General features: G+C 43.0%; 1 protein-coding gene across 4 annotated transcripts in view; it reads left to right on the forward strand.

Moving 5' to 3' along the window:
* Positions 1-16,044: 16,044 nt before the first annotated feature.
* Positions 16,045-21,258, forward strand: part of TTC39B (tetratricopeptide repeat domain 39B) — a gene marked incomplete at both ends in the record, with an annotated part of 106,217 nt that continues 101,003 nt past the window's right edge. For all 4 annotated transcript variants that reach the window (XM_084236590.1, XM_084236591.1, XM_084236592.1 and 1 more), the window contains one exon: positions 16,045-16,086. In XM_084236590.1, coding sequence (XP_084092716.1) covers positions 16,045-16,086 — 42 coding nt within the window. The remainder of the gene's footprint in view (positions 16,087-21,258) is intronic.

Below are 21,258 nucleotides of genomic sequence, written 5' to 3' on the forward strand. Positions count from 1 at the left end.
ACATCATTTTGCACTTTATGGCAAGGCTCTAATTTATTTTGCAAGCTATCTTCCAAGACGTGTTTATACAATCCTAACACTATAGCCCTTCTGAATTCCCTGACATTCCTCCAAATTGCCAAAATATCATTGCCAAAATATCCCCCAAATATCATTCCAGTGTAATACTGGAGTGCGTGTGGCTCAGGGCTCTGGTACTGAAGGCGCTCAGGGCGCTGACTCCAGACTGCGCATTGAGTCCCTTCCTTCCTCATTCGGTAGAGTGTAGGGATGATGGTATTTGCTTGGATCCATGTAATCACCCATGAACTTGAGGTTCTCACCCTTAATTCTAGTAGCTGACTATTTCTCCAAAGAGTATTGTCTTCTATTCTAGCCAGTGCCTAAGATTTTTATTTATTTATTTTAAAAGATTTATTTATTTATTTGTTTGTTTGTTTGTTTATTTATTTATTTATACAAGCACTGGGTACAGTCAGAAGCGCGGGAGGGTGAGAGAATTCATGAAAACCAGAGCGGGGAGCAGAGCAGACAGAAGGACCGAAGTACACTGCTGAGGGGAGCAGCGGGCGTGGCAGGAGAGGTCTGTCCCGCCATATGGGACTCTCACCAGTGGCTGGGGATTGAACTGGCGCTACAGCGGCTGCGGGCAGATTTGCAGCCCAGCACTCAACCACCGCACCACCAGGGGAGGCCCTGACTAAGATTTTAAAAAAGAAGTCTTGTGTTCTCCATTTTTTTCTCCCTTTGTCTTCTTTTACTAGTGGCTCCATTGTCTGGCCTTTCCTGCCCCTAGTTCTGCCTATTCCTCTTCTGGTTCCCTTAAAGCTACTTCCTTAGTACCAAGAATATTTAGTAAATATTCTAATGCATCCATTCAGCTAGATGGAATTGCTTCCTTATTTGAAATCTCACAAGTTTATACTCTGTGTTATAATTTGATTGTTCACATACCAATTTCCAGCAGATTGAACAACTGGGGGCAGATTCCAACATCCTTCAGTCCCTCATAACACTGTGTTCTGTGGAGACAGATATCAGTAAAACATATCCTAAGTCCTTGAGGTGGTCAGATGGGTGAGGAAATGGTTTTATCAATATCCATTTATTTTTCACAAGCCAAAAATCTGTGTCCTGTTTCAATTTCTCCTGACAATTCTTGTCATGAGGCCCTAGTCACAGTAAGATGCAGATTAAATCTGTAAGAGTTGGTTCTCTCCACATAGAACTTTGTGCCTAGCTTGAGTAGCTGATTCCAGAAACTCAAGAGGAGCAGTCCACTTGGGAGAAGAGATGTGGTGAGTAAAATGATTGATGCAGGAGTTTCATCCCATTTTAGAAGATTGCAAGTCCCTGGCCTTGATATTTGAGACAAAAGACAAAACAATAAAAAAGTAAACATATATTTTGTAACTGAGGCTAAAGGGTTCAATTGCTCTCAGACCCTAGAGTGCACACACGCAAAAAAGAAAACCCAAAAAAAACTTACCTTTGTCCTTGTCCCCTTTGTCCTTGCTATGCACCTATTTTATCTTTTCTTTCAGATGAAACCAGAAAAACTGGCTAAAGCCAAGATAGAGGTAGAAGTAAGACAAGGGTTAATCCACAACCTCCTTACCATAGTAAAAAGACCCATCAGCACCAAGACAGATCAGGTCAAGAGAAAACCTGGAAGAAATAGGTACATGAATGCAATTCCTGGAACTTTCAGCAACATTTCTTGCAGGTGGGTAAACCCACCAAGTTCTCTAATGGTTCCTGCTGCATACGTGCTTTTGGGAAAATGCCAGTCTTGCCCTGCAGTCCACACTATGGGACCCTGGTATCATACGTCAAGATAGTGTCAGCTTTCACCAGCTAAGTGTTCAGATTCACCCCTCTCCACCCCTACCACCCTCATTTCACACACCAGTTACAAGCTCAGGTTGTAATCCATTTAGACTATCTGGCTATGGATGGGAGGTCCCGATGACTCTCTCCGTGGGTTCAATGAATTTGCTAGGGAGGCTCACAGAACTGCAGGAAGCACTGAGATACATTTACCAGTTTAATGAAGGAGATGATAATGATACAGATGAACAGCCTGGAAAAGATACACAGGGAAAAGTTTGGGAGGATCCTGAGCCCAGAAGGAGCTTCTGACCCTGTGTGCTTAGGGTTTGTCATTCTCCCAGTGTGGATATGTTTGCCCACCTGAAAGCTTTCCAAACCCCAAACTATTGGGATTTTACGGCGGTTCCTCACATTGGCATTATCAATTATTAACTCTATTTTCAGTGCCACTTCCCTCTTTGGAGAAGGGATAGTGCTGAAAATGCTAAGCTTCTAATGACAACTTCATCTTCTGGGCACCAGCTTTCCATCCAGAAGCCATTAAGGGCCCATCTAGAATCCCTGCAATGAAACAAAAGATGTTTATAGTGCTCTTATCACTTAGGAAATTACAAGGGTTTCAGGAACCCTGTGCCAGGGAGAGACACCAATATGTATTTTCTACAATCTCATATCACCCAGAGAGAAAACAATGTGGAATAAAAGGGTCAAGACAACTTTGGGATAGGTTTGGGGTAGTGGGGTGAGAGACTCTAGTTCAGGGGAGGAAAAAGAAGGAAAAGAATAGGGAATCTCAATCATAAGATTGCGTCTAGCAGAGGGTGTCTGATCTCTATCTCCATGACGTTGTGAATTTCACCAATAACAAATTCCCCTTGATGAAGGAGTGCTTGGAGATTAGAGCATGCCCTAACTAGGATTTTACTATTGGATTGACTTTTTTTTCAGCCTTAATAATAATGCGCTGTATAATTCAGGTTTTTTTTTTTTTTAGATTTATTTATCTATGCATACAAGAACTGGGGTACAAGCCAGAGGAGCAGGGGGGTGAGAGGATTCACCAAAGACAGAGCGGGGTACAGAACAGGCAGACTGACTGAAATACACTGCTGAGGGGAGGAGTGGGCAAGCCAAGAGAGGTCTGCCGCACCCTGTGGGTAGCTCCCTGGCCGGGGATCAAACTTGTGCTGCAGTGGCTGCAACAGCTTCATAGGTTGCGTCCCAACCCCTTGTGCCACCAGGGAGGCCCTGGAATTCAATTTTGATCTCTTGACCTTTTAGAATGGGCATTTAACTGGAAAAAAATTGAAAATCATTTGGGAGCAATGAATCTAAAATATAAAAAAAGGAGAATATGTCATTTTTTTAATATTCTTTTTTTTTTTTAAAGATTTATTTACTTATTTATACAAGCACTGGATACAGTCAGAAGCACGGGAGGGTGAGAGAGTTCACCAGAACCAGAGCGGGGAGCAGAGCAGGCAGAAGGACCGAAGTACACTGCTGAGGGGAGCAGCAGGCGGCAGGAGAGGTCTGCGCGCCATTTGGGACCCTCCTCCGGTGGGCAAGGAGCAGCCGGGGATTGAACCGGTGCTGCAGAGGCTGCGGGCAGGTTTGCAACCCAGCGCTCAACTGCTGCACCACCAGGGAGACCCGAGAATATGTCATTTTAATATCACAGGGAAGACAAACCAAAAGGAAGACAACAATTAAGATTGTGCTTCAGAATGAAAATGGGGTGGTGCTTTGTAAACCTAAATTCTAAACTGGGCAGAAATTCCAGCTCCTCTTCCGTTTTTTTTTACCATTTTCTTCATAGGCATTCACTGCTGCTTTAGGCTGTGTTCTCCACAAGAGACCTTCGTACTTTGAACCGACTTCTGAGAGAGTTTACAAGGTGTGTGTGCCCAGAGACAGATTAACTTTATTATCATGATGCTAATGGGATTTAAACTTCCGGCTCTCTCACTTGCTCCAGCTGCTGGGGTGCCGAGAGTTGTTAGGAATTGTAGGGTGTTTCTTCATGGGGAGAAGCCAGAATGTAGCCAGGAAGCATTTCTATGAAAGCAGTTCTGAAATATTGCCAAAAAGGATGTCAGAAGAAAAGGAGGTCTAAGGCTTTGATGCTTAAAATGATTTACTTTCTCACTCTAAATAAATATTCATTTTCATAATTCATTTTGCACTTCTATTTAATTTTGTATACTAATTTCTCTTTTGCCAAAAGAGTTCTCCCAAATCTCTGTTTTCAGGCACACAAAATATCGATCTGCCTGGTATACGCCAATTTTTATTACTAGCCACTAGTGAGCATTTATTCCTTATCCAAGCCCCATATCTTAGCCACCCTTACATCTCAGCTTCCATACAGTGCTTTGCTCCTAGTTTGTTACACTATATATTTGTTCAATGAACGAATGAATGAAAGTGGAGGAATAAATCATGAGTTAAGGAAAACCTAGAGTTTGGGAAAAGTAGGATGGTTATGGGTTCTAAAACATGTTGAAGTTAACGAGCAGCTCTGCAATCGGGGATCAGAAGAAAAAAATCCACAGGGTTTTCATTTTTGTCTGAGGAAATCAGGACTAGTAGATATGGCAATTTTCTTCCTCCCCCAAACCCCCTACCCTCTCAGCCCCCCCCCCCACCTATAGTCTAATATAAGCTAAGATTTCCAAAATAATTCACATGTACCTTTCTTCTCCTTGTTGCCAATTGTTGCACCAAAAATTCATAGCAAAGATTACGGTAGAGTTAGGTAGTCTAGTATGTCACTTTATACCCTTACACTGAAAATCAGATTAGAGGGCCTCCCTGGTGATACACTGTGAAGCAATCCACAGCCTCTTCAGCATGAGTTCAACCCCTGGCAGGCCAGGGAGAATCCCACATGACACAGCAGACCTCTCCTGTTCTCAACCGCTGCTCCCCTCAGCAGTGTATTTCAGTCAGTCTGCCTGTTCTGTTCCCCACTCTGTCTCTGGTGAGTCCTCTCATCCCCCCTCCCCCGCCATCTCTGGCCTGTACCCCAGCTCTTGGATGCATAAATAAATAAATCTTTGGGGAAAAAAAAGAAAATCAGATTAGAGATCTTTGCTTTAAGAAATATTTATGATAACAGCCTAGTTCAAGGTTTCTATTTGTGGAGACACCCATAAATAGGTCAGGTATTTTTAGTTCCATTTTATATTATAGGAATCTGAAAGATGATAGCTATCAATTTTATGAAGAATACAAAAAGTAGATAAAATGTCACTAAAAGTTTTCTGCCTTTAAAACAAATCACCAGTTTTAGTTTCTGTAATCAAGCTTCATGTTGTCTAAATTATTTTTGTTTTTGTTCATTAAAAAAAATGGCTAGGCAGATAAAGTGAGAATCACTGAGATACACAGATTTAAGCAGTTTTAAGTTAAACGTTTAAAGTCTGGGTGTACTTGGATTAGAGACAAAACTTTAGCAAAGAAAATAGAATAGAAATGAATATAGAAGAACAGAAAAGCTGTTTCATCAGATTTTTATTGTTCACAATTAAAATTTTTTTTAATTAATTAATTAATTAATTAATACAAGCAATGGATACAGTCAGAAGCGCAGGAAGGTGAGAGAATTCTCCAGAGAGAGAGTGGGGAACAGAACAGGCAGACTGATGAAATACACTGCTGAGGGGAGCAGCGGGTGGCAGGAGAGGTCTGCGCACCATGTGGGACCCTTGCCCAGGGGCCGGGGATCGAACCGGTGCTGCAGAGGCTGTGGGCAGCCCAGAGATCAACCGCTTTGCCACCGGGGAGTCCCCACAATTAAAAATGTTTTGAGATGCCTCCTTGTTCAGTTTCAAGTGAGTCTGATTACTCAAAAAGTATATGATGATGTTACTTTTATTTCTTTTAGGTGACAAAAAGGAGTGAAAAAGGATTACAGAGGTTGGAAGTTTACAAAGTGGGGAGGAGAGATAAATCCTGTTATCTGCCCTGAGAAAAATAAGAAGGACTTTAATGCCTAAAATAGATAAAATACTGCTTTTACCAAGTTCTGAGTGGGAGTGGTCTTCTCCCAGCTCCTTCTGGATTTAACAGAGAACAACCTACATGTGCATACAGTGGCCCGGGGTGCTCCCACTATGCTGTATTTCCAGTCTCATCATTTACGAGCTGAGTGATTCCATGCAAGTTACCTCTTAAACTTGTTTTATTCATCTGTGAGCAACAACAACAACATAAAAAACCCAACTAACAGTGGTTTGAATAAGATAAAGATTTATTTCTCTTTGGTGGGAAGAAAATCCAGACAAGGGCAGTAGAGAGCTGATAGGGTGGCTACGTGGTCATCAGAGACTAGAGGTCTTTCTATTTTGCTAGTCCCATGTCCATAGCATACAAGCTCACACACAATAAAAAGAAAGTTGCTTGAGTTCCAGCTGTTACAACTACATTCCAGCAAATTGAACAGAGAAAGGGACAAAGGAGAAGGAGCAAAGGCAAAGGATAATTACCTTTCAAAGACATTTTGACAAGTCACGCAGCACTTATGCTGGCATATCAGTAACTACATCTTATTGTCACAGTTGGAGAAAATGAATCTGAGAAAAATCTATTTTGGGTGCTTGTACTCAGCTAACAATTAGATTTTCTTTCTTGCTAAAGAAGAGGAGAATGGATATAGGGGTAGTAACTGCATTCTCTGCCATACCTCTTCATGCCTCAGTTTCACTTTTTCTATAACGTGAAAACCAAAACCACACACAGAAATCAGATAACGTCAATGTAGACTCTGGCACTGTGTATAGCAAAAAGTGCTGGTTATTTGTGGAACAGAAATATGTAATCAAAACTGCAAATTGCCTTTCAAGATTCCAGCTGTTTCCGTCTTGAGTATACAACTGCCTATTCAGAGACTGTATTTCTTACTTTTCTTAGCATGTGACTTTCTTAGCATGTGAATTACAGCTAATGAGATGGGAGAACGGAGGATGTACAACTTGTAGGTTATGTACTTCGAAAGATATTGCTTACTTTCCACTTTCTTTGTCCTCATCCCACAGGTTGGAATTGGAACGGACAGTGACGATCCCGTTTTGACCACCTGGACCAGGGTGACCCCCTAGAGAATGGGGAAGGGACAAAATAGAAGGAATCTGGGCCTCTAAATGACCTTGAGGATCTGTGACACAATGTTTTTTAATTGGGTAACATTATTTTACATTGTTGCTTGTGCTTTAGAAATATAAGGGTCTCCCCCTTTGGGTATTGTTACCACAGGGCACCCACCCCCTAAACACCCACAGTCCACCCCATAATCCAGTGTGCTCTCTCCCCACTTTGTTTTTGCCTCACTGGAAGCCCCAGTTCTATAGGCAGCTCTCAAAGGTTAGTTTTTAGTTTGGCTTTATCTGACCCTTTGTTTAGTTTCCCTATATTCCCCTTATAAGTGTCATTCAAACTTGCTGGTCTACCTTCTCACCTTGACCTTTAGTCAGAAAATAGCAAACTTTAAGTATTATTAACCTACTGTAATTTTTCTCTATAAATTTACCCTATAAAAGCTGTTGGACTGCGATCCACACTATTATTATCTAGTACGTTATTCTCATTCATGCAAGTGCACATGTGTGTGTATCAGACTTCTTAGCTGTGAGCAACAAAAACCATTTCTTGTAAAAAAAGAAGCAGAGAAGGAGTTCATTAAAAGGCTATTAAAAGCCTAATTTGCTTGTTTTCCAGAGGGTTAGAGAATCAAGTCAGAGACTTCACAGCAAGAGAGAATGTAGTGCGGCATTGTCACGTCCGGGCTGAGGCCATGCACACATGCTGCAGCTGGAGCTGCCAGAGCTGTTGACACTAGATAGACCCTGATTCCCTCTGTTAGGACTGTTGCTCCAACTGTTTTTGTAAGTGTCTTGTAGCAGCTTTCAAGGTCACTGCCCTTCTCTAGAACGGATTCTGCAGGATCCCTTCTGGATCATCTCAGGGTTTGAATCAACACCTGCCTGGGCGCTTGTGTTTGGGGAAACCCAGGTCATAGTGCTCATCCTAGCAACATAGGAAGCTGGAGAAGCAAGTCTATGGTATTTTCAGCTTTTCAAGTGGAAGGGCAATTCCCTTACAGGTGGGACTTCTCTGCACACAGAGTTTTAGATGCCAAGTAACTAAAAATAATGATAGAGGACTGCTCTAGTGGCTCAGGCAATCTGGCTATTTCCAAACAGTAGCATTTCATTACAGGATTGAGGATAAATCTTTTTATGTCCTGAGGTTAGTCATTCAGAGAAGGGGGTGATGGTCAGAAAAAGACACTATTAAGCATGTACTGTAAGCACTTAGCTGCCTGTGTTGCATTGAGTGCTGAGTGAAAAAAAATGTCTATTTTCTACAACACAAAAAAAATTTTTCTGTTCATTTCAAAAGGTGAAAGCAACTATATGGTCAATCCTCATTATTGGCAGATTCAGTATTTTGAATTCACCTACTTGCTGAAATATGTGGGTAATGCCAAACAATGTCTGTGGCACTTTCTTTTTTCTTTCTTTCTTTCTTTTTTTTTTTTTTTTTTTTTTAAAGTTCCATGTGTCTTTTATTTATTTGTTTGTTTGTTTGTTTGTTCTGTTTATACATGCACTGGGTACAGTCAGAAGCACGGGAGGGTGAGAGAATTCACCAGAGCCAGAGTGGGGAGCAGAGCAGGCAGAAGGACCGAACTACACTGCTGAGGGGAGCAGCGGGCGGCAGGAGAGGTCTGCGCGCCATGTGGGACCCTCCTCCAGTGGCCGGGGAGCAACCGGGGATCGAACCCGCGCTGCAGAGGCCGCGGGCAGCTTCGCAACCCAGCGCTCAACCGCTGCGCCACCGGGGAGGCCCTCTTTCTTTTTTTTTTTTTTTACTGTCAGCTGCTGTTTATTTAAATTAAAATGTCACCATCCAGAAATAAATTAGGAAGTTGAAAAACGATAAATTTCTTAAACATACAGTACTTTGGCACCTTGTTAAAATAAATCTATTACATTTGTGTTTTTTAGAACTTTACACAGACTATTTCCATTTTGACATTCAGAGTATAGCAGGTTTTGTTTTTGTTTTTGTTCTTCAACTTTCTTTTTCCTTCCCTTTAGCTTTCCCCCCTTCTTGCCTGCCTGCCTCCCTCCCTCCCTCTTACCCATCCTCTCTCCTACTCTAACTCCCCCCTCCCCAAGCTCTCTTTTTCTGTCTTCATTATCCAATCTATGCTATATGAGACAAGTAATAACACTGTTACACCAATACACAATTATCAGATGCTTTACTTGCATGTCTAGAACATATTGTTCCTCTGTTTATCTAAATAGAACTAGATTTTTACAGCTTTCAAAATTCACTTCCTACAACTAATCTTTCTCGGTTCTACTATTCGATGCTCCTCCTATATTTGGTAGGGAATAAACATGCCCCCTCCAGGAGTTTCCTTCCTGGCTTCCTTTTATTTGAAGGCTAAAATTTTGGCTCCATCACTCAAAGACCTCCCAATTATCATCCATATCCTGAGATATTTTAAGATGGTTATTTGGCTCTGGGTTCAGGGCACAGCAGGTTGTTCTACTTCAGGAGCCAATTTGGTCATAAGTAGGAAGAAAATGAACATCTCAGGAAGAAAAATACTCCCTCTCTGTTCCCCTTTGGATGCTTCTTGCCTGTGACTTTGCAGATCAGAAAGGATGCAAATGCACACTATAATGCAGGTTAATCAAATAGGAGACAGTGGTATACAAACATATTCAGGCAGCCAGTGTCCACATTGACCCACGTTTCAGTGCCAGGGGACCCTTTAAAGATACTGCAACAGTTAAAATTGTTGTTGAAGATGCTGATGAACCTCCTGTTTTCTCTTTGCCAGCTTACCTCCTTGAAGTTCATGAAAATGCTGCTCTCAACTCCGTGATTGGACAAGTGACTGCTCGTGACCCGGATATCACTTCTAGTCCTATAAGGTTTTCCATTGACCGGCACACTGACCTGGAGCGACAGTTCAACATTAATGCAGATGATGGGAAGATCACGTTGGCAACACCACTTGACAGAGAATTAAGTGTATGGCACAACATAACAATCGTTGCCACCGAAATTAGGAACCACAGTCATATCACGAGTACCTGTTGCTATTAAAGTCCTGGATGTCAATGACAACGCCCCTGAATTCGCATCCGAATATGAGGCATTTTTATGTGAAAATGGAAAACCTGGCCAAGTAAATATCTCCATGTTGTTAATGCTGAATATGTCTGTGGCACTTTCTAGGTCTCTCTGTGCTCCTGTGAACCAGCGTAGCTATTCTGCTAGTTTCTTTATTAATGAATTAAATAGACTTTTAGCAGGTGCTCATGATATGTTGTATTAGGGTTGTTGGTTTTTTTCACTTTTAAACATTCTAAAAGCAGAATGTGAATGCTGTATGTTTTAAATTATAGTGTGCAATGCAGTGGAAAATTTGAGTCATTCAATGTTCATGTTGCCAGCTGAGGTTGAACAAGGCACTGCTTTGGCCCCTCATTTCACTCTAAGACACACATTCAGAAATGTTGTAAATACTAGATCTAAAAGAGGTTATGAGAAAAAAATTGAGAAAAAATTGTTGAAGGTAATCAGAGATAATTATTCGCTTACTAAAACCATGCATGAAATATAGTGAGAATGTCATTAACAGAAGATACTGGTGTACTTCAGAATATAGAGAATATTTGGCTAGTGGAAGACTCTAGTGATCTGAGGGGGATGCATGCCATAAAAGAAGGCACAACAAAAATCAGAGAAGAGGACCTCCTCGGTGGCGCAGTGGTTGAACGCTGGGTTATGAGGCTGCCCACAGCCTCTGCAGTGCCGGTTCGATCCCCTGCCGCCAGCAAGGGTCCCACATGGTGCACAGACCTCTCCTGCCATGCCTGCTGCTCCCCTCAGCAGTGTACTTCGTCAGTCTGCGTGCTCTGCTCTCCGCTCTGGCTCCCTTCCCGCTTTTCTGACTGTACCCAGTGCTTGTATAAATAAATAAATAAATAAATAAATAAATAAATCTTTTAAAAAAAAAAAAAAGTCAGAGAAAAAGGACTAGGGAGAACATCTCCTCAGGAGAGAAGTAGTTCATAGACTGCAAAGCTGCTCCACAGCTGTTCCTCTAATCCAGCACTAACTGGAAGTTCTGGATGCCTCAGCTGGAGTGAGTGGGCAGATGTATGGGAAGGTATAATATCTTATAACCCTTTAATTGAGATGCTTTTATAATTAGATTTGGGTGGCTTTGTTGTTGTTTTTTTCCCCTTGTAACAGAAAACTCAATATAACAATGTCTTAAATTACTGCTCCTCTAGTAGAAATCTGGAAGTTGCTAGTATATCTAGGTGGCTGCTCCACAGTTATCAGGAATCCAGACATTTTCAGTCCTGTTATTCCACCATTCTGTGCTATGATTTCCATTTTCAAGGTATTAATTCATGGCACAGCTGGGCAGCAAGAGTGCCAACTGTCATGTCTGCTCCAGGCTGTGGGAAGGAGGGAGAGGCAGGAGGGTAAAAGGGCACATACCTTAGTTGAGTCATTTCACTTTAAATAGCCTTCCTCGAAGTAAACTATAATGTGTTTCATTGGCTAGAATTTAAAAATATTGGCCATTTCTAGTTGTAACAGAGTCCTTGAAAATGCGCCTCTTTAATGGGCACCAGGCTGGAAACCAGGTTCTCCTACTAATGGAGCAAAGGGACAATGAACAGCAAGGGCCAGGAAGCTGTCTGTGCCACAGATGCCTTATTTCGTCTCGTTTTTAAATCTTCAACATTCCACATCCAGACCTCATTGCCAGAGCTCACTACCCTTCCCCACGGCCCCCTCCCCTTTTTGTATTTTTGCTTTTCTCTTCTCTGGGACTCATTTTTCTCATCTGAAAAAATGGGATGACTCTGATTTAAAGAAATATAGTAAAAGTAAGAGGGCAATTGAAAAGATTGCATGTTTGTGTGGAAGAAAAATGAACAAATAACTGATAAACAGTGAAAAAGGAATGTTTACCCAGCTCTAATGCCTAGGACAGAGATTTTTTTTTTTTAAAGATTTATATATTTATGCATGCAAGAACAGGTATAGACCAAAGGTGAGGGGCTGCAGGGCGGGGAGGTGAGAGGATTCACTAGAGACAGAGTGGGGAACAGAACAGGTTGAATAACTGAAATACACTGCTGAGGGGAGCAGTGGGTGAGACAGGAGAGGTCTGCTGCACCATGTGGGTCAGCTCCCTGGCTGGGGATCAAATTTGTGCTGTGGTGGCTGAGGACAGCTTCATAGTGCTGAGGCTTTTTAAGCCCTTGTGCCACCAGGGAGTTCCAGCAGGGATATTCTTAGGGGAGGATTTCAACCTCCACTAAATAATGAGGGTTTGCCCCCTAGCACCTAAGCCTTTCCCAGTGACCTAAGCCTTTAGGTCACCAAGAGACCCTAAGTGCTTAGGTCTTGTATAATTTTGAAAAACAAACACAAGAAACAAAAACCAAAACAAAGGCGTATACATTAAACAGGGTCATCATCCTTGCCATATTACCCTAAGAATCAGCATTTACTTTTTAGACTTCATGTAATTTGCATTTTTTAAAAAGATTTTATTTATTTTATTTATGCAAGCACTGGGTACAGTCAGAAGTGTGGGAGGGTGATAAGAATTCACCAGAGCCAGAGTGGTGAGCAGAACAGGCAGACTGATGAGGTACACTGCTGAGGGGAGCAGCAGGCTGCAGGAGAGGTCTAAGTGCCATGTGGGACCCCTGGGACCAGTGCTGCAGTGGCTGCGGGCAGCTTCACAACCCAGCGCTCAACCACTGCGCCACTGGGGAGGCCCCTGTAATTTGCATTTTTTAATGTCCCTCATTACTACTGATTTTCTCCATTAAAAAAAAAACACTACGTTAAAGTATTACAAGGTCTAAACAATAATGTTCTGTGTACAGGGCATTTTTTATACTTTAATTAATTAATTCAGTAACCATTTATTAATGTGTTGGACATTGAGGTTTTTGTTGTAGACACAAAACACGAGGTTCTTTCCCTCAGAGTTTACATTTTAGTGTGTAGAGGTTGTTATTGAGAGAGATAGACCGTAAAGAAGTAAACCACGAATAAGCAGTGGTGTTTCAGGTAGTGATAAGTGCTAGGAATGCAGCGGAAGGACGTGGCAGCATGTGATTGAGAGGGAGAGGCTGTTTTAGAAGGGGAACTTGTCCTTGAGGAGCTAAGACATGAACATGAAACAAAGTCATTGACAATGCATCATTTACAATGGTTGGTTAATTCACGAATATGAGCTGCTAAAATTTTTCATATGGAAATGCAAAGCCATTCTCCTACAGCACAAATGATGAAGATGCAGTTTTTAGCTAAAACCAAACTCCAGTGAAAAAAACTTACATTTGCTGAGGATAGCAGGCTCAGGAAGAGTTAAGATCAGATTGCCTACATTATTAGATTTATTCTGAAACCTAAACAGCTCCCAGAAGCTGTGCCTTCAAAAAAAAAAAAAAAAATCAGACACAGCCCTTGCTTAATCACTATGCTCGTTACTTTTGGGAAATGGAATATCTGAGTAATCTCACTTGACTGCTGGAGTACAACATTATCAGCAAGCTGGCGAGGCGAACTCTGTTACAAAAAATGAATCCATTCTAATTCTTTTTTGAGAAGAGCTGTCTTAAATTTGCGATTCACAATTTTGTAGCATCACATGTGCAGGAAGAAAGTTGGCAATTGCCAAGAGCAAGGCAAATTTGATTATATGTTCCAGTGGCTAGAACACATTCATTCAGTGTTTATAATTGTCTTCCTCAAAAATATGAATGTTGTTATTTAGTGATACGAATTTCAAGCATATAGCACTTCCGATTTGATCATTGATATTGAAAAACAAACCTTACGAATTCCATCTACCATAAAAGATTTTTGAAAAGTTAGACTGGAAGCTCATTATAACATAATCATGTTACTAATTAGAACCAAGTTCTTTTGTATCTTCAAAATTTGAGGAGTTGAAATTTGTAAGACAGAATAACAAGGCATATGGGAGAGGAAAAAGCCATCAACAAGATGGTTTTACATGAAAAAAATGTGATATTAATTTGGGAACCAATAAACAACAACAAAAAATGGAATCATTCATAAATAACACAGAATAGAATCTGGATCAAGACAGAAAATCTAGCCTCAGAAAGTGAAGAAGCATAAATAGGAGGTGAGGAGGGGAAGGAATGGAAACTTTCATGGATATTAGAATTAAATGACCTCAAGGTCCCTTTTAATCCTATATACCTGATTCTATGAAAACCCAAAGAATATGTTAATTACTTTTAAAAAACAGTTTTATTGCTATGTGGTTCACTAATCATAAGTCATCATTTTAAGTCTATAATGCAATAATTTGTAGGAAATTCAGAGTTGTGCAACCATCATCAAAACCTAACCCATTTTTCAAGTTCATGGGGTAGAAACCAATTTATTTTTCTAGTATAAAGGTACATAGTGAGTCATTGAAACTGTAGAGCATATTTCAAGGATACAAGATGACTCATTGAAAATGTGTGGAATAGACATGTGCAGGCAGCTGCTCTACTGAAACAATAGGGAAAAAGAGAGGGAGGGTGATTGGAGGTGGTGCTGAACAATGGTTACCAGTACCATCCCAGACTCAGAGACTACTGAAGTTCAGATTCTAACATCCCTGCTTGCTTGATAGTTGTCTGACCTCAAACAAGTTGCTTAAGCTCGCTGAGACTCGATTTGTTCATCTGTAACATGAGCCAGTAAACCTACTTCATGGGGTCATGAAGGATAAATGAGATCATACTTACAAGGGGCTCAGCCTATACTAAGTACATACTAAGTACTCAATAAATATTATATAGTAAATACTCAATAAATGTTAGATGTTTTTATAATTATCACTGGATGACCATTAAATAGTGTTTCACAAGTGAATCATAAAACACCACATACTCTGTGATTCAATTTATATGAAATTCTAGACAAGGCAAAACAATGGTGATAGAAAGCAGATCGCTGGTTGCCAGAGCCAGGAACTGAAGGAAGCAAATTAACAGCAAAGGGGCACAAGGAACTTGTTGAGGTGTCCTATATTAAGGCCTAGTTCACTTAAACTTGGTGAATTTCGTGGTATGTAAAATAAAGATGACCAAGAAAACCTCTAAAATGTAGCTTTTAATTTTCCAGATGTATAGTTGGATTTTACATATTAGAAGCAAGTATCAGTTTCTAAACTCAGTCAACAAATATTTCTTGAGCACCAACTATGTGCAGGACACTGTACTAGGTGCAGGGATACAATCTTGAAGAAGACAGCATCCCTCTTATCCTCAGGTTGCTTATCCTTCAAGCATGAATTACATACATATAAAAGGGATCAGTGCAGGATGCTATGGGGAATATAAATGTGACAGGTTGTGAGGGGAGGGTAGAGGGCTCCAAGTTGTATATATAAATGTCTGTTCTGTGATTTTTCTTTAATTTTCAAACATACACAGACGCAAACAGAGTCCCTGCACCTGAAGATGATGCTTCCCACCTACTGTCCAGGTGGATGGCATGACAGAGGCCTCTGGGTGACTGCAGACATTGACCTAAGGCTGCCCTCTTGCCCAACCATCTGCAAAAAACGCAGTGCCCACCTGGTGAGGGCAGTGGCCTGGCAGCGGCCCAAGGACCAGGTGGATGTTTCCACCGGCCTCAGGGGTAGCGTGGCTTTGACCTTGACCTGAGCTCCAGGCTGGAGCGCAGGTGCTCGACAGAGCGCATGCATCTGCGACTCTCAAGACACCTTGCAGTGGGTCGGGCCGGGCCGGACTCCCGGTGACAGGAGGTGAGGTGACTCCGCCCACCTCGGGGCCCCGCCCACCTGGAGGGGTGCGAGGCGGAGCCCGCTGAGGGCCGAGGCGCGTTGCAGGCACCTGGTTGGCTGCTGCGAGAGAAGCGGCGTGGGAGGGAGGGGCGAGGCCCGCAGCGGGCGGAGCTCGGAGCTCGGAGGCGGCCTCCTGCCCTCTAGGGAAATGGATCCTGTGTCTGTCTCGGTCCAGGGGGGCGGGGAAAGCGCGGGTGAAGCCGTCCTCTTCCTCCCTCCCTGGCGCAGGGCTGAGTCTGGATCTGAGAAACGGAGTCATCTCTGAGCTCCCCGCTTGGTGTTTGGGCCGCGGCAGTCGGAGGAGGAACATGGCGCTCGTGGGCAACCGGGCAGAGCTGGAGGCGGACGAGGTACAGGCGGGCGGGAGCGCGGCACTGGCCCCGGCGCGCGAGCCCTGTGGCGAGGGCAGGGTCCCGCCCCCTTGCTCCCTAGTCTGGGACCCGAGGACAGGTCAGGGTCCAAAGTGGGGGTACCGGGTCTTGGTAGATGGGCCCTGGGTGAGCGAGAAGGGTCTCTGCGGCGCAGGGAGCGGAGGAGCTCCGAGTTTGGGGCGCCGGCACAGTGGGGTCGGAGGATGGAGAATCCTGCGTCCCGCCGGCTGCTGAACGGAGGGAGCGCGCGGGAGCGCAGGAGCCAGCCCTGAGCTGCCCTCAGCCTCTCCAGGGACGCTTGGACTTTCCTGAGGTTCCACCTCCAGGGCCCGCCCCTGGCTGGCCCTCTGGGGCTTGTGGAATCTCCTCTCGACCTGGGAACCCACCTTCTTTGGAAGTTTTCTGGAGTCAGAACCGAAAGGCTGGCCGCCCGGGGGAGAGGCGGCCCGTGGGAGGAAGCAGTCCCGGGGGTGTCTGCCCGCGCGCGCCGGGCCGCGGCTGCCCAGGGGGCGCCGGCTGGGGCCGGGCGCGGCACCCCTGGAGCCGGTCCTTTGCCGGCGGTCCCCGGGCCCGGTCTCCATGCGGGTCCCCAGAATCCGTGGGAGACGGAGGAAGGTGTCTCCAGACCGATCCTGACCTCCTGTCGTCACCACTGTGTTTAAATAATTACCCACTTCCTCCTGTGGCCGGCGCGACCGCGTCTGAGCACCCTTGGGCGGGCGCGGCGAACCTGTTGATTGACGAACTGTTTCTTTCTGCACTTGGCAGCTACTGGAGACGCTCTCTCCTGCCTAAAGTTGAGGCCGCCGGTGGTGGTGGCGGCATCCACAGCTGCTGCTGCTGCTGCCATTTTACCTGGCTTGAATTTTACAAGTCGCTGCCTGAGGCATGGTTTCAATTGATGTAATAGTGGAATATCTGGGGGAGGTGGTTTAAGATTCCAGTCCGTCGCTTCAAGGTGGGGAAACTACTGACAATGAGTACTGTATTTTAAATCTGGCCCTAAAAGGAAAAACAAAACAGAACAAAACATGAACTAAAGCTCCTCTACATCCCTGGGAGACAAGAGGGCAAGCCGGGCAGTCTAGAATATTTCTTCCAGTCTGCCCTTTGCAGTCAGGGCCCCAAGACCACAAACCTGTGACTTACATACAGCTTGCTGAACTGCCTCCATTTGTTGGTGAAACTTTTAAACTACATATAAAGGCAGATAATGAAATAGCACATTTGTCTTCTGTGACAGACTTTATTTAGCTTTAGGCTGTCTTTTTATTTTATTTTATTTTTTGGCTGTCCTTTTGGTGTGACCTGCAGCCAGCTGTTTTTTTTTTTTTTTTTGTTCCTCATGCCTTAGTTTTTTGTAGTAACCCTTACATGGTGCTTTGACTATATAGTCAAGGTAGTAACACTTATATGGTGCTTAGACTATACAGTCATCCCCTTTCTCAAAACTTTTTATGGCTCCCTGTTGCTTATTAAATATGCTTATGCCCAGGAAGCTCTCTATAGTATGGTTTCAATCAAGTGTCACCCTTGTCTCCAACTACTTACCCTATTAAACCATTTTGTCAGTGTTATGCCTGTATTGTAAAAGAGGAAACAAGACTGAGAGTAGCTAGTAAATTCAGAGTGCAAATTTTGAATTCCAAGTTGACTTGTAAAAGATTTGCTACACCTAAGGTAATATAATTGTCCAGAGCAGGGGATTGTTGAGAAGGGAAGGTGATGCTTTTTATAATTAATACTTGGACAATAGATGTAAACTGGGACTGCCCTGGGCATATTTTTTTAAAGATTTATTTATTTATGCATACAAGAGCTGGGGTACAGGTCAGAGGTTTGGAGGTGAGAGGATTCACCAGAGACAGAGTGGGGGGCAGAACAGGCTGATTGACCGAAGTACACTGCTGAGGGAAGCTGCGGGCGAGACTGGAGAGGTCTGCTGTACGCAGGCTGGGGATGGAACTTGTGCTGCAGAGGCTGCGGATAGCTTCATAGGTTGAGTCTTAACCCCTTGCGCCACCAGGCAGGCCCTGCCCTGGGCATATTGAAACTTATGGCCATCCTAGCTGTGCCCAGTGCCTACAGGATAAACTTAAGTATGGAGCTGCATTAGCTAGGGGGGAGGAGGGCTCTAGGGGAAGTTACGATTTGAACATTAGAGATCCTGACACACAGCTACTTGGTAAATACTTTATTTGTTGAATGAATGAATGACTACCAAAAAAATGTTGCTTAACATTTCTCAGGTTTTTTTTTTTTGCCATATCTTTCTTTCATTTCATAAATTTAATAATGATTAGATTCCTATTAATGTTAGGTACTGTACTTGTACTAGGATATGAGCAAAGTACAAATAGAAATTTTTGTTTATGCCAGATCCACTTTTTCCCTTCATAGTGTACCATTTCCATTGGTACTAACTTAGCAAATATTTATTGAATAATTGTACTCAAGCTTGGTAAGTGCCTTAGAAAGAGAAGACATAGTTTTAGCTCCCTAGGATTCTTGATCTGGGTAGGGAGCTATGACATGTATACTAGAACTTTTGAAAAGAGCTTAAGGAAAGGCACACAAGTAAGAAATAGTGCATTGTACATGGGGTACACTTATTTGTATCGATAGAGCAAATCTGTATCAATGAAGTTCCTAACTTTATTTTTTTTTAAAGATTTATTTATTTATTTATTTATACAAGCACTGGGTACAGTCAGAAGCGCGGGAGGGTGAGAGAATTCACCAGAGCCAGAGTAGGAGCAGAACAGGCAGACTGACGAAATACACTGCTGAGGGGAGCAGTGGGCGGCAGGAGAGGTCTGCGTGCCATGTGGGACCCTAGCCAGGGGCCGGGGATTGAACCGGTGCTGGTGCTGCAGTGGCTGCGGGCAACTTCGCAACCCAACGCTCAACTGCTGCGCCACCGTGGAGGCCCAAGTCCTTAACTTTAAAGCCAAAACTAGTGACCTTGATTGAGCAACCTCTCAGTCTGTTAGAGCTCTGTCAGTTTCCTCATCTGAAGGAGGAGGGGCTGGATGAGTTCTAAGTGTGTTTCCAACTCTAAAAGTCTGTGCTTTGGTGGGGAGGACACCTTTTGGGGAGAAGGGCTAATAATATGGAAATCCCTTTTCTTCAACGTACCCAGGGTAGTAGAGGAGATCTCACAGAGCTGTGTGATGGGATATTGGGTGAACGAGTATTCTTTTTTGTTTGCTTTAGGTGAAAGGCGGGTAAACGTGGGAGCACAGGTTAGGGCTTACATCCTCAATGGGGCAAAAATAGGTTTTGCAGTAGGGCAAAACATCTCAGATACTACAATGGTTTGTGACCTTCAAGATTTCATTTCTTAACATTTAAGTTTTTTCATTGAATTTATGTAATACAACAACATTGACATTAGTTCATGGAAGGCTTAAGAAGATATTTTTAATTGTTTTTACTGGAGAGAAAACAGTTCTGAATGTCTCTTAAAATTTTGGTGATTTTGCTATTATGTAGAAATTGGTAACTTGCATATGTAATTTGATATTTATGTTTTACCCTAAAATTACATTAAAAGTTACTCAGAAAATATAGTTATAAAATTAAATGTTAATAGCATAAATATTTTAAATTTTAACTTAAAATTTTTGTTTGGCCATTCTGAATGTATCGAATAAAGAGTGAGCTTTCTACTTGCTTTATAATGTAGAAACACAATATATCTCTGTGCTAGTAAAATTTTGTGAAAATGGGATTAAAGAAAAATGGCTACAGTGGATGTGAGAAACATACATTATATAACAGCATTATTTATCCTGGTTCAATTCTAATAGGATGTTGTGTCAATTTCATGTTATGATTAATAAAATCATTGCAACAATGACAAAAAAAATTCTAAAAAGTTTTCTTGAAGAAGAAATGAATGAAAAAAGTCGAGAAACACTGTGTAAGGGAAAGAAATGACTTACATAACACTTGCTAACACAGTTTGCTTTCTTGGCCCAGGGTTTTTTGATCTAATTCTGATTTAGAACTTTTCCCCATTGAAATTTTAGATGGAGTTTTGATAAAATTGACTGCTAGAATTTTCTTTGAATCAGATTCATTCCTTCACTCCACCAGTGTTGATTGAGTACCTCTCAGGTGGTACATCTTTAGGTGCTGGAAATACGTACTTAGAGAAGACAGTATATTGCCCTGTGGAACACACACTTTAGCAAAAGACACATTTACACAAGTAGCTTCTGTTGATTTTGGGTCAGGGTAGATTTTAGGTAGGAGACCATGCAATTAATCATCTATAGCAGGGCATTCTAGAGAAAATGGGCACTTTCAGTGATGAAGCCAGGATGACGGGTGCAAGAGGGATGGTTGGCCACCCTAGTTGGAGAATGGCAAAAATTTTATTTTATTATTTTATTTTTTAAAGATTTATTTATTTATTTATACAAGCACTGGGTACAGTCAGAATTGCGGGAGGGTGAGAGAATTCACCAGAGCCAGAGCGGGGAACAGAACAGGCAGACTGACGAAGTACACTGCTGAGGGGAGCAGCAGGGTGCGACAGGAGAGGTCTGCGTTCCATGTGGGACCCTCGCCCGGCGGTCGGGGATCGAACCTGTGCTGCAGAGGCTGCGGGCAGCTTCACAACCCAGCGCTCAACCGCTGCGCCACCGGGGAGGCCCTGGCAAAGATTTTAAAGAAGTCATGGTATTTGAACTGGGTCTTGAAGGGTGTGCAGGGTTTTTGTGGGTGGAGCAAGTGCGATAAGGTTCAGGCCTACGTGGAACCTGAGATGGACATATTGTGGGTTCAACAGGGCACTCAGCACATGGGAAGGAGAGAAGTGAGAGGCTGGAACTGTCAAGGCCAGCTTCCTCCTGTGGGCTAGTGTCTGGTGAATCATGCTCAGGAGTTTGGGTTCTGTGATCTAAAAGCTGGGAGTCTGGAAGTTTTTTTTTTAGCTAGGCAAATGTGATAAGATTATTAATTTTAGGAAGATAAATCTGGCGAAGTTGATGCAGTCAGATTGTGGAGGTGGCAGCAGGAAGGGCAAGGTGACCTTGGCAGCAGTTAATGTGAGAGTGAAGAGAGCTGAAGTAGTGTAGAGGTCGTATTTGTGGGCCTTCTCATTGAGACAATGGAGGAGAAATTGCTTACGGGCCTGATCCC

Source organism: Talpa europaea, assembly GCF_964194135.1.
Source record: "Talpa europaea genome assembly, chromosome: 7".
In the NCBI taxonomy this organism is placed as follows: domain Eukaryota; kingdom Metazoa; phylum Chordata; class Mammalia; order Eulipotyphla; family Talpidae; genus Talpa; species Talpa europaea.